General features: G+C 48.2%; 1 protein-coding gene across 3 annotated transcripts in view; it reads left to right on the top strand.

The window, feature by feature from the left end:
• The window catches only part of TPCN1 (two pore segment channel 1), a 47760-nt gene that overhangs the window by 30782 nt on the left and 3872 nt on the right, over positions 1-13106 (top strand). For all 3 annotated transcript variants that reach the window (XM_051633615.1, XM_051633617.1, XM_051633616.1), the window contains 15 exons: positions 1015-1063; positions 1257-1320; positions 2045-2089; positions 3044-3100; positions 3190-3243; positions 4759-4831; positions 5055-5162; positions 6359-6430; positions 7246-7335; positions 8077-8192; positions 8720-8766; positions 9328-9396; positions 9820-9904; positions 11264-11400; positions 12985-13065. In XM_051633615.1, the coding sequence (XP_051489575.1) occupies positions 1015-1063; positions 1257-1320; positions 2045-2089; positions 3044-3100; positions 3190-3243; positions 4759-4831; positions 5055-5162; positions 6359-6430; positions 7246-7335; positions 8077-8192; positions 8720-8766; positions 9328-9396; positions 9820-9904; positions 11264-11400; positions 12985-13065 (1147 nt within the window). The remainder of the gene's footprint in view (positions 1-1014; positions 1064-1256; positions 1321-2044; positions 2090-3043; positions 3101-3189; positions 3244-4758; positions 4832-5054; positions 5163-6358; positions 6431-7245; positions 7336-8076; positions 8193-8719; positions 8767-9327; positions 9397-9819; positions 9905-11263; positions 11401-12984; positions 13066-13106) is intronic.

The raw sequence follows: 13106 nt of genomic DNA, 5'->3' as shown, positions 1-13106 counted from the left end.
CAGAGCTCTGCTGGCAGGCACCAGGCAGCCTCAGCTTGTCACCTCCCCTGCCAGAAGAGAGGAGCCAGAAACTGAGGAGCAGCACTGGAGCCTGCAAGGAGCTCTTCTTCTCACACTGCAGCCTTGCAGCTTGAACAAGTTTTTTGTTGTTTGTTTTGGTTTTTTTTTTTCCAGCAACTGGCTGTGTCCCCCAGGGTTTTGTTAATTAAAATCTGGTACTTTCAGGACTCTCATCCTCTGTGTTATGAGGCAGAGTATTACCATTCTGGTGGGTGGGTGCAGCTGACTCCAGCCAGCTTGGAGGTAGAGGGAATTACAGCAGGAGACCTTCTCTTCCTTCTCCTTTGTTCTGGCCACAGACAGGCTCAGAGTGAGTCTCCCATGAAACTAGTGCTGATGCTTCTCCTTAAAGTCAAAGGCCACAGAGAAATATTGAAAATGGCATAGGGACAAAGACTGAGTTCTTAAGTTTAGGCACTTAGTGACACCAGTAAGAGTCTGAGAAGTTCAGCATCTTCACTTTCAGACACCTAGAAGCTGTTAGAGGCCTGACCCCAAGCACCTAGACAGGCACTCATGTTTTATGAGTTCCTTTGCTTTCATGTCCTTTGTCAAATTTCATTATTACCTTGAAAAGAAAATGTGCAAAGATGTTAGAAAAGGACTGTGCAAGTAATTAAGACAGTCCAAGACTACTTCATGAAGGGCAGAACAATCTCTGTCCCTTGGACTTTGCTATCTAAGTCTGAAGTTTTTCCTCTCAGTGGTAAAATTCTGGAGTTCAGCAGAGTTGGAGGTTCCTCTGAGGGCTTCAGCACTACAGAAGGTCCTGGCTATTGTCAGTCCCCTTCAGTCAGACTGGAGAGGTCACTGTTGAGTTCTATCAACTGTGGTTGCAGTCCTAATAAGGAGTTAACCACTTCCAGGGACTCTCTGCTGATGGTGCCTGACAAGGACAGTTAAGGATCTAATCAACTCCAAGGCTCTGATCAGATCCTTCTTTCTGTTTTTCAGTCTGAAGGATTTTTACAATTTCTATGAAGTTGTTGGCTTGAAATGGAAGGTAAGTGTTTATTGGGTGGAGAAGAGGGAAAGTGTGTGTCTGGGGGGGGGTAGCAAGAGAGGCCAGTGGTTGAAGAGAAGGTGGGGAAGAAGCAAAAGCAATCCCAAAGAAGCAGATGATGGGGATGAGGTGTTCACCATCACTGCAGATTTTTGGAAGGGAGCATTTCTGATTGTGGCTGTTTTGCTTCCAGGCAAAACGGAATCGTGAGCACTGGTTTGATGACCTTCCCCGGACAGCATTCCTTATTTTTAAAGGTAACAGCCTGTGTTTTCAGGACAGCATGTGTTCAGCTACCAGGAAAAGCATTTCTTTACAAAGACAGGGCCCTCTGAAGAGACATTCTCTTACATCTGGTAAACAGCTAAGAGAAGGTCTCCTGTTCAAAGCCTCCAAGGCCAGAGCCTTGTATTCAGAGTCTCCAAGGAAGATTTCTGTCATGTAAATATTCCCTGTGCTCTGACCCAAACCCTGGCTTCCTTAAAATAAGAGACTTCTTAGAATCATAGAGTGGTTTGGGTTGAAAGGGACCTTAAAGATCATCTAGAAGTCACCTGCAGTTCTTTTTCAGTGTTGTGTGCTAGTGGGGAACAGTTGAGACCATCTTGATCCAAACATGCAGCTGCCATGGGAGTCCTGCAGATCTCTGCTCATGCCCTCAGCCCTCCTTGACAGCACATCTGTTGGTCCAAACATAGACAGTGCTTCAGCAGCTGCATTTACCTCTGTCCACACCACAGAATTAATACATAGGGGGGAAACAAGTCATCTTGGGGGTTAACTGTAGTAACTTCATTGCTGCGAAAATTCTAGAGGGGATTTTGAAACTTGGTGCCAAGAAGTAAAAGTTAATAATCTGCTAATCTCTTTAGCTTCTGTGCTGAGGATTAGTGTGAAAAAATGTCTCTAAGGAGAAGGTGGAGAATTCTGTAAGGTATGGAGGATGGCAACAGTTGGTGTGTCATACTTTCCTTCCTGCAGGCATCAACATCCTTGTGAAGTCCCGTGCGTTCCAGTACACCATGTGTAAGTAGCAGTGAGGAGCTGTCTCTGCTTGGCTCCTGTGTCTTTGGTCTGAGCTGGACACATCTTGGAGCTTTGGCAGAGTGAGAGGGAACTGCACACTTGTACCAACCAGTGCTGCAGCCTGGGTTCTTGGCTCTTGCTGTCTTCTGGAGAGGCTCCTGGGTCACTGCTTCATCACATACCTGTGGGTCTGGCTCTGTAGGGGTTAGCTGGGTAGGTTGGTGATCAGCCTTCACAGGCCTTGAGGTTCTTGTCTCGCAGCTGAAGGATGCTGGGTAAGGAACTGCCTTGCCACCTTCTGTTTGCACTTGAGAAGGTGCAAGCATCCTCCTTGCTGGAGGGATTGGTTGGCTGTACTGTCTGTGAGGCTGCTTCTGTGCTCTTCTAGAGAAGGAGTGCTTGCTCGTGGTGCTGCTTGCTGTGTTCTAAATGATCTGTTCCTACCCAGTAGTTTGGAGGTTTGAATGTTGGAGAAGTTCTTTGTCAATTGTGATGCTAAACTCAAGAGGGTGGGGTGAGGAGATCTGAGTGAAAACTGCACCTTCAGTTCTCAGGATCAGGATACTGGGGAGCAGTGGTAGATCCAAGTCAGCAGGGCCTTGTCCTGCACTGTGAGGACCCAGTGGTTCTTGAGATCTTGCTCCAGAACCAGGAGGAAGCTGAAACATGCAGGTGGTAGCATGGCAGAAGGTAAGATATGTGTGAATAAAAACAATGGAGTGTGATTCAAACCATAGATTTTTAGCTTTGTTTCCTTCTGAAGAGAAAGAAACTGTTAAAGGTTTGGGAAAAGTCAGGGTAGAAGACTCTCCCAAGTTAAGAGTTCAATTTGTTCTTTGGATTGGAAATGGTGACCCTGCCACTTGTCCTGTATTGTACTCTTTGTCAGTCTAGGCAATGGAAGTCCTTTGGTCCAGGCGTGGTTTTGCTATGGGTTTCTACTTTGTTTTTCAGATACTGTGGTGGCTGTGAATGGAATTTGGATTCTTGTTGAAACCTTCATGCTGCAAGGTAGGAAGCACCACAGCTTGCTTCTTGGCTGTGATGCTGGGAGACTGAAAAATGGTAAAGCTAGAAGAAGTTCTTCTTGTATCTTGCAGGAGGGAATTTCTTCTCCAGAAATGTCCCGTGGAGCTACATAGTCTTCCTCACAAGTAAGCTGATGCTTCCCAACAGAGCTGTCTCATTTCATAAGGAGCTGGAAGGATTAACAGGCAGCTCTAATCCCAGAAGATGATTCAGTCTGAAGTTAATACAGAGTCCATCTAGAGCAATGCTGTGCCTGGCAGGGATGGGCAGCACTCACACAGCCCCACGTGAGCAGTGCTGCACCATTGCATGGCCCTGCCCTCTGGGGAGCCTCTTGTCTCTGGTGCCACTCTGCAGAAGCTGCTGCATTACTCTTGGAGCTGGCTTCAGCCCTGAGAGCAGGACAGCCTCGTTTGTCAGGCACAGTGTGCAAGGGGAGAAGCTCCTCCAGGGCTGGTGTTGGCTCTGTGAGGAGCTGCTCACGTTGTTCTGTGCTGGCTGTTCCAGGAGGCATGAGCAGCTCTGGTCTGGTGACAGCTGTGAGCTGGCTCTCTGCCACACAAAGCAGGACAGTCCTGTGGGAGGGCAGAGTGCAGGGACATGCTGAGGAGGAGACTGAAAGGACTAGAGGATCTGGTTGACAAGCTGAGTTTCCTGATTGCACATCATCCCCTCCATCAACATGCACCTCAGTCTTCCTTTTCAGCCCATGTATCTTCACGTGCTGGTTCCCTGTTCTTCCGTGATGTGAATTCACTTCCCTTCTCCTGCCAGTGTCTTTTGCTCAAGGGGAAGCAAAGTCTAGCTCCATGGAATCAAAATAGTGTGGAAAACTGCAGCAGGAGGTTCTTGGAAGAATCTAGGAGAGATTGCTAACCTCTTCTGTGACTGCTGACTAGTCCTAGTGCTTCCCTGCTCTAGCAGGGGGGGTTGGACTAGATGATCTTTCGAGGTCCCTTCCAACCCCTAAGATTCTATGATTCTATGATTCCCTGGCCATTAGTCTTCAAAACACTTGTTATAAAAGTTTGGAGGCAGAGACATTCCTCAACTCTTCTTTCCACAAGGATATTGTCAGCCAGCTCTCTGCTTCACTCCCCCCTCTGTCCTTGGAACCCAGAAAGCAAGATTTCTGTGTGACAAACAGGGGATCACCACGATGACCATGGTTCTTTCAGGGAAATTGGCTTCATCCTGGCTCAAACCAGGACAAACCTACAGGCCCACAAGGTGAGAGTGGGTGGTTTTCTTTGGAAGGATCTTCCCCTGCAGGTCGAGGCCAGATGATGGGATGTGGATTTGTTCCACTGAGATAGAAGGAGACAAACAGGCAGGACTGAATTCCCTACACCACTTCCTGGCCTTTCCTATGGGAGCTTGTGCCTCAACATTGATTGTGTGTTACCCAACAAAGTGGGTTGTGGGCTGCTCTGGAGAGAAGCCGCCACGAACACAGGGAAATGTGTTGATTTGGAGGGAAAATGTCTCTCTGGCATCTCACTGAGACTAAGGAGGATGGGTCTGCAGCCTCTATATGTTCAGAAGTTCTGTTCTTACAGCAGCACTGAGGGCAAGCCTTTGCATTAGCCCTCCTTGTGCTGCTGCTTCTTTGCTGACCGTGCTGTCCTCTGGTTTCACAGTCTACGGCGTGGAGCTGCTCCTGAAGACCACTGGGCTGGGGCCTGTTGAGTACCTGTCCTCAGGCTGGAATCTGTAAGTGCCCACTGATGTTTTTGAGAGAGAGGTGGTGAAAGTTGTTGGCTTATAAAGCCTGACTTTGAGATGAGTTTTTAGGCCTGTAGACAAGGCCATCAGCAGTCTATTAGAATTCTTCTGCCCTTGTGTATCCTGTTGGGCTGGAGAAGCACCAAGGACCTCTTCTCTGCTGAAGCTCTAGTGATAAATCATTGCTCTTACTTTATGTTTTTCTTTCCAGATTTGACTTCTCAGTCACCCTGTTTGCATTTCTGGGGCTCATGGCACTGGCATTCAACATGGAGCCCTTTTACTTCATCGTGGTCCTGCGGCCCCTCCAGCTGCTGAGGTGAGACAGGAGGGCTGGGGGGGGGTCACAGAGGGCAGGTGGGGAAGAAAACAGCCAGGCTTGTTTTCCATCAATCCAGTTGGGGACCAAGTTCCTCAGCAGGAGAGGCCAAGGATTGCTCTGTGGGTAGGTGACCATGGCAAACAGGAATTGTGTGGGGTAAGGAGATTAGCCAGAGTTATCAAAATGAATGATAACAAAAACTTGGGCTGGGATATGAAACCCTGGGCTTTGGAGCTTAAGCTGATCTCTAATAGAGATCAAGGGATTTACCAGGGGCAGATTATCCTGTGTCTGCCTTCGTGGGGTCCTTACACCTCCTCTAAATTGTCTGATGCTGCTCAGAGAAAAGCTCTTCTGTCAGGGTGAGCCAGTTTAATAATTTCCATTGAATTACCAGAAATTACAGTTTTCAAAGGATGCTGCTTTCTGGGGTGAAGTACAACCCTGCCCTAACTGTGTCTCACACGGTGACCTGTAACCTCTCTGCAGCTCAGTCAGATGGCTCTGATTAACCCTCTCATTTCGAGGCTGCTCTGGGGTACATTCACCTTTGCAGAACACTCGGAGAGCCACAGGGGGAAGGCATGTGAAGCAAAATGTTGTTTTGTTAAAAACAAGCTCACGTCACTGAGCTCTTCAGTGAGGATTTAGAGAACGTTTTATGACACTCGAGGGGGAAGGAAGAAAAAAAAAAAAAGATGTTTTCTCTGTTGCTCCCCTGCCAAAGCCTGTGTTTGGCAGCTGTGTTTCTCTGCAAAGGCTGATTGAGTTGCCAAAGCTTAAATTAGCAGGCACAATGTAGTTTCCTTTCATCCATTTTTCCTGGGTCATGGGGGAAATGCAGGCAAGCTTGTGTCTGAGGAAGAGAGTCATGAATCCTGACCCTGTCCATAGGACTAGTTGAAGTTCTTCTGATTTTATTTGGTTTGAAATAGCTGTTCATGCATCATGCTGCATAAAAAGAGACCAGACTTTTCCTTGAGGTTCCTCAGTCCTGTAAACACTGAGTTGGATGTGTCATAAACATTCAGATGGGACAGCAGGACATGGTGAGCAAGTGATTTTGGTGTCAGGAAACCTTCCTGTTCGTTGCCCTGGGAGCTACAGAGGACTGAGATACTCTCTTGCACTATTTCCAACCCCAACAGCAGGGAAGTTGCAGTGTGTAGTTAACTACTGGCTCCTCCTTTCAGGCTATTTAAGTTGAAGAAACGTTACAGAAACGTCCTGGACACTATGTTTGAGTTGTTCCCCAGGATGGCAAGGTACTGACTTCTCTTTGGTGATGGTGGGGAGAGGGGAGTCAAGGTTTGGAGTCTTGGGCTGGGGTCAGGATACCCTCTCAAGGTGTTCATGCTCTGATCTGTCAATAGACTGTTACTGATTCTTCAGTGTGCTGTTAATCTTCCCATTTCTTGGAGCACTGTGTGAGAAGCAACACTCCAGCACCCTGGGCCTCCTCCTGCTTTTCTGTTAGAAGGAAAACAGTCAATGCTTGTTCAATTTTTCTCCCCCACCTCAGCTTTTGGTGAGAGGGGAGAAGCCCATTTGGGAGAAACACTGGCATGAATATCCTCAGGCTCTGATGTTTCCCTGTCCTTAGTGCAGCCACTCGAGAGCTTTATTGTGAAATGGTGGGGCAGAAGGAGCTTGGTGTTTGAGTGGGGCATCCTCAGACCTTGTTCCCCTGAGGGAGGTCTGAGCAGAGCATGTCAGCTGGAGAGCCCTGTCCTTGGCACAGTCCCTGCACCCAAGGACATGGAGAGGGCAGAAACAGTGTCTGTTGTTCTTCATGAAAGAAACTGTGGAGAGACATTTGTTCACCAGAAAATGGCAGACTGGGAGGCAATCCAGCCTGCTCTTTAGTTTTTCTCCTCAGTGAGTTGCAAGCTCCTTGTCCAAGGACTTCTTGAGTGAGAGTTGGCAATGGACTGCAGGGGCAGGGAGGGTGGTCTGGGGTTTTCAGGGCTGCTTCCCATCCACGGGAAACTGCTTCCAGAGCAACCAGCCTGTCACTTTTGTGTTTCCCTGCCCTAGCAACTCTTCAGTAGCACAGTACTCTTTCTGTTTTTGCCTCCAGCCTGGGTTTAACCCTGCTGATCTTCTACTATTGCTTTGCCATCGTTGGCATGGAGTTCTTTGCTGGCGTGGTCTACCCAAACTGCTGCAAGTAAGTACCACAAATCCACCCCCCTCTGCAGTGGCTTTGGTGCACAGCCAGTAACAGGGAGCTCTGGCAGCTCCATCTCCCTGTGGAGAAGGGGCCAGAGGATGGGTCTGAATGGGGTTTTGCAGCTGAGGCAACATGCTGTGAAAATCTAGGAGGACTCTTCATTTCTTTTAGGTGAGATGGGATGAAATGGCTTTTGAGTTGCATTTGGAAAGGGAGAGGTTGGCTGGTTTTATGGAGCTCTGTAACTTGCCTCAGATTGCTGCACTGAGAGGACTTCTTCATGTTACCATGGCTGGAAACTCTTGTAGCATCTGCTCTAGAGTCAAGTTGAAGTTCTTATCTTGGTGATGTCCGAGTTGCTTGGCCAGACATGTTAGATATTTAGGCTTCACTTGGTACCAAGATAAATTCACTTGGTCTTGGAAGCTGAGCTGTTCTGTGCCCTTTTTTATCTTAAGTGGAACTTAAATTTGGAAATGCCAAGCTTTTGGTGTGAGCCAAGGAGTCTAACTCAAACACTTAGTTTCCCTGATGTAATATTTCCTGAATTATTAGACACACTCCGTGTGCTCCCTGGGCTTGTGCTGAGCTGTGAAGGAGGGAGGTTTTCTTTCAAAGAAGAATGCAAGTTTTGCTCAAGAGGCAGAAACTACCACCCTGCTCACCCTCTTCTAAGTGGTTTTGGCATTTATAACACCTTGAGATTGTCCTTGTCTCTGTCCTGCTTTCCCTGAGCAGCACAAGCACGGTCGCAGATTCCTACCGCTTCCTGAATCACACGGTTGGCAACAAGACGGTTGTGGAAGAAGGTTATTACTATCTCAACAACTTTGACAACATTCTGAACAGCTTTGGTAAGGGCAGTTTTGTCCAGAGCAAAGACTATTCCCTAGTCCATCCGTGTTCCTGCAGAGCTGGCTGGCAGGGCTGTGAGGCTCATGGAAGCCAGAGTCCTTCTAACGCACCTCAAACTGTTGGCATCCTCTTTGTATCTGGAGAGCTCCAGCTGACTCGTTGTGTCATGACTGGTTTGCAAGGTACACAGACATCTCTTCAAAGCCCATGTGAAGCCAGCAGATCTGTTCAGACTTCCCCAGGCGTTTGAGGAGGGCTTTAAGTCACTGCCCCTCTCCAAAACCCACAGTGATGCTAATACATTTCTTTAAACCACCTGATGAAGAATAATTTGAATGTGTTGATTGCTCTCCGTGATTCTTCTTCATGTGTGAGCAGAGGTGCTTATCTCCTGGAGATTTCAGAGGTCTCCATGCTCTCTGCTGGGAAGAATCAGATCTGTTTCACGTTGTTTTAAGAAATGCAGATTAAGCCATGCTCCTGGTGCTATGGGTCTAAGTGGTTTTTTTTCTCCCCTCGTGCACAGTGACACTGTTTGAGCTGACAGTCGTCAATGACTGGTACATCATCATGGTAAGTACACCTCAGCTCCCTTGGGTGTAGGGACACCATGGACTCTTTGCCAGTTGAGCTACATCTTCCACACCACCACTGCTTTCTTCTCCTGGTGACTGGAGATGGGCCCAAGTTGTCAGTTGCTGTTGCCAGGCTTCTTTTGGTCCTGATGGTTGGGTGGGATTTCACCCCTGGCGTGCTGCTGGACACGTCTTCTTGTGCATCTTCACCAGCCTTCAGGCCAGGTGTCACAATCAGGACAGAAGAAGTCACTCTGCATTCCAGCTTGTCACCCTGCTGTCCAGGCTGTGTTCTCCTTGCAGCAATGCAGCTGTAAGAGCAATGGCTCTTACAGCCACGAGCTTCAGCTGTTCTGTGTGCTTGTATGGAGGAACTGCTCATTTTAGCTTGGAGATGAGCTGCAAGGACTAGTTGGGATATTGGGCAGGCAGTCCCTGGAGCTAACTGTGGAGCCATGGGTGAGAGATGGTGTTCATGCTGCTTTTTCTGTTGGCAGGCAGTTGAAAGCAGACTCTCCCTTCTTCTGTGCACTACTGACTTCTTTCCTTTCCTCTTTAGGAAGGGGTGACATCCCAAACCACTCACTGGAGCCGTCTTTACTTCATGATCTTCTACATTGTGACCATGGTAGGTTTCTGGACACGCTTCGTGTGTCAAATAGTGGGGATGGGGAGGGGAGACAGATTTTACTGTGTTCCAAAGGGAGTTTCCCTCCCTAAATAAGGACGACTTTGCTCTTCTACACCAACATCTTCCAGAAAGAGGTGTGAGTTCACATCACTCACAGAAAGCTGAATTTATGGGCATTGACAAAGCTGATGCTGCACAAATCTGGGCCTGGGGTGAGGACTGGGGCAGCACATGAGTTCTGGTGTGTCCCTGCTGTGTTTGCCTGGGAGCAGCTCGCCCACAGGTAGATGTGCAACGTGGGCATCCCCTCTGCCACGGAGGAGCTGAGGGGCATGGAGCTGGAGCCACAGACCAGATGACCTGGTGAACTGGAAGAATGCCCCAGCAGCAGCCTCCTGATCTCTTCATGTCCTCTTCCAGGTGGTGATGACAATCATTGTGGCTTTTATTCTGGATGCTTTTGTCTTCCGGATGAACTACACTCGGAAGAACCAGGATTCAGAAGGTCAGAACTAAGGGCTGGTTGTGTCTTCTCTCCCTGGTGTCTCGTGTCTCTAAGAGAGAATGGGACTGGCCAGCAAAGTCCAGATTTGTTTTTCTCAGCCTGACTTCCTAAGCTTATTCTTGTGCTTTGGTGTGATATTTCTATCCAGCCTTTCTGCTCTGCCCCTCACCTCTCCCCCAGTGCTTCCCAAAACCTCTGTGTGTGTCTGTGTGGTTGGTTTTTTTACATGTATGTGCACACACACATAATGAACTTCAATTACTTGAGCCATTTCAACCAAAGATAGGAAGTACAGCAACCATGTAGCAAAGCTCAATGAGAGACCTTTCGGGGAGGGAAGGTGATTGTCCTTTGCAAACCAATTTCCCTTCCTCGCTAACATGCTCAGTGGCACCAACATGTGTCTCCAAGTCCAGCATCCAGGCACCAAAATGCCAGACCCAAGTGGTTTGCCAGCACTCCATGACATGGAGGACAACAGCTGCTTTCCACATCTTCCAGTTGGACTTAGACTGGTGACTACATGCTGGTCTTGGACATGCCTTCCTGTCCCCTCACCCCTGGGAGCCACCAGTTTTACTCACTGTCCTTTGCCTCCTGAGCTGAGTGTCTAAAACCACGTGTGACTTCACAACCTGCTCATTTAGGTGTCGTAAACACATTAATCTCTTACAGCCCTTTCCTGCTACCCCTTCAGGTCATCTACACCCAGAGTTTTCTGGTCATTCTCTGTGCAGACTCATCTAAATAATTCTTTACCCATTTTTGCAGGAAGGAGATGGAGCTCCTGCACTCTCACCTTTCATACCAGAGAATCCTCCCTGCAGAAACGTGATGAAGGCCCCAGCCAGGGCTGTAGCTTTCATCAGCCCCTCATCTTTCTTAGCTGCCAGAAGGTCACATTGGTGTGGTGTAGGCCTGTAGGAGCCAGGAGTGGTTAGTTACAGACACACTTTTCCTGGTGATCCCTCCTGCACCCAGTTTGGAGGGTGCAGTGGAAGATCTTTTTATAGCACTGAACTTCCAAGCCGTGTTAGGCAGCTGAAGGTCAAAAGGCAGCAATTCCTGTGTGGATTATTTGCTCTGCTAGTTAATTTACAAAAAGCTACAAGGGTTTTTTTTTGGTTTTTTTTTAAGATACTGAGGAGCCTGATGATTTAATAATCTTAGATGCTTCTTAACTTCTTCCCTGCCTTGTTGGGAGACAAGGACATGCACACTCTAGCAACAACAGGAGGTACAGACTGTGCTTGACATCTGCTTTGGTCCTGTGTGCCGTTAGGCTTTTCCTTCCAGGATTATCACAGTGGCTGATGGATCAATGATCATCTTGGAAACTTGTTTTTCTTTCCTCTCCAGAAGACAATGGCATTGTGCTGGAGAAGGAGATCTCCAAGGAGGAAGTCGTTGGCATCATTGAGCTCTACAAGCGGAGCTCGGCTGCCGTCGACACGTCTCAGCTGCAGAAGATCGTGCTGCAGATGGACAAATATGGGGTGAGAGGAAACCCTAAGCTGGAAGTTCTCAGCTTCAGAGGAGGGAGGTGTGCCAGGGCCACAAGTGCCTCTTTTTGCTGTCTTAAAAGAGAAGTTGCACATGTCTTTGTAGCGTTGAGGGCTGAGCTGCTGGAGGGACTCTGCAGCGTCGCCACAAAGTTTTGCTGCTCTGGGGCCCACAGGGAAGCTGGGGAGGGGCTTTTGACAAGGGTTTGTAGTGAGAGGACAGGGGGGAATGGATTAAAAACTGCAAGAGGGGAGAATTAGGGTAGTGACTAGGAAGGAGTTCTTTAGTGTGAGGGTGGTGAGACCCTGGCCCAGGTTGCCCAGGGAAGCTGTGGCTGCCCCATCCCTGGCAGTGTTGAAGGGCAGGTTGGATGGGGCTTGGAGCAACCTGGGTGGGTGGGAGGTGTCCCTGCCCATGCAGGGGGTTGGAACGAGATGATCTTGAAGGTCTCTTGCAACCCAAACCACTCCATGATTCTATGAAAAGTAGCAGCTGAATTTCCCCTGCAGTCTGACAAAGACTTGTTGCTGTTGCTGCAAACGTCACTTTCAGCTGTCCTGACCCTCTGCTGAGTGGAAAAAAAGTAGTTTATTTTTTCTCTAAGGAAGCCACTGTCTTGTAATTCTTCCACCTCTCTCTGTGCCATCGTACCCTTAGGCTTGGACAGTCCTGAAACATGATGCAGCAATCTGATGGTATTGATTCCAAACACCAGGCTTCCTTTCTCCATGGCATTGCTTACATTTCCATTCTAAAACAGGATGGATAATTGGAAAAATGAGCTGACCTGGGTAACTGCTCGTGTCTCAGAACTCTTGCCTCATGCATCTGGGAAGAGCTTAAGTGGTTGTTTTAATAATAGCCATTATATTCTTGTATCACCACTACAAAGTGCAGGCTGTAGAGTCTCTCAGACGACCTTTATTTGTTTTGGTTGGCTTGGTGGGCAAAGGCTGAGCTCCTGTTACACAAAATTCAGAATAGCAATGAGGGTACTGACCAGAAGCAGCTTTCAAGACAATAAACCAAAGGAGGGTGCTGTCCTCAGCCTTACAGTGAAGCACAGTGTGGTGATGCCAGACCTGAGGTTTCTCTTGATTCTCAATCTGTTTTAGTAACTCACGTGGTCAGAGAGTAACTCAGACTTCAGCTCTGCTGACAGGATTTGAGAACTCCAGGCCCGTGGAGTAAATGATGTGCTCTAGAGAAGTGGGACCTGAATTTTTTCTTAGATGAGAACTGATTTGGAAACCTGGGTGTGAGCCTTGTTCCAGGGACTGGTGTTTCATTTCATCTGGCTAAATGAAGCACCACTGACAGACACATCCATCCAAACTGCAGCTCCCTCTGTAGTCCTTGGGGATCTACTCCGGGTGATTTGTCTCAGCCTGCATTAGTTTGGGTGATGTGCACCTAATGCCTTCCTCCTGGGACAGTATAGCCCAGGATAGCCCAAGTTCATCAGTGTCAGCAGGAAGGCTGCCTGAAGTTCACAGGACTGATCCTGTGAGCTGCTCAGTGACTGATCAGTGTCTTTATTTGTTGTTTTTTTCCTCCTCCTTCCCCCAACTCTTTAGCAAATGTCAACAGTGTTTCTGGGACGCAGATCAAGGACCAAGAGTGATTTGAGTATGAAGATGTATGAGGAGGAGATCCAGGTATGTGGGCCTGAGCTGGAAATACCAGCAAGTCTCTGTGG

This window comes from Apus apus, chromosome 16 (genome assembly GCF_020740795.1).
Source record: "Apus apus isolate bApuApu2 chromosome 16, bApuApu2.pri.cur, whole genome shotgun sequence".
NCBI lineage: Eukaryota > Metazoa > Chordata > Aves > Apodiformes > Apodidae > Apus > Apus apus.
Note: the sequence above shows the minus strand (reverse complement) of the source record. Positions and strands in the feature narration are given on the sequence as shown.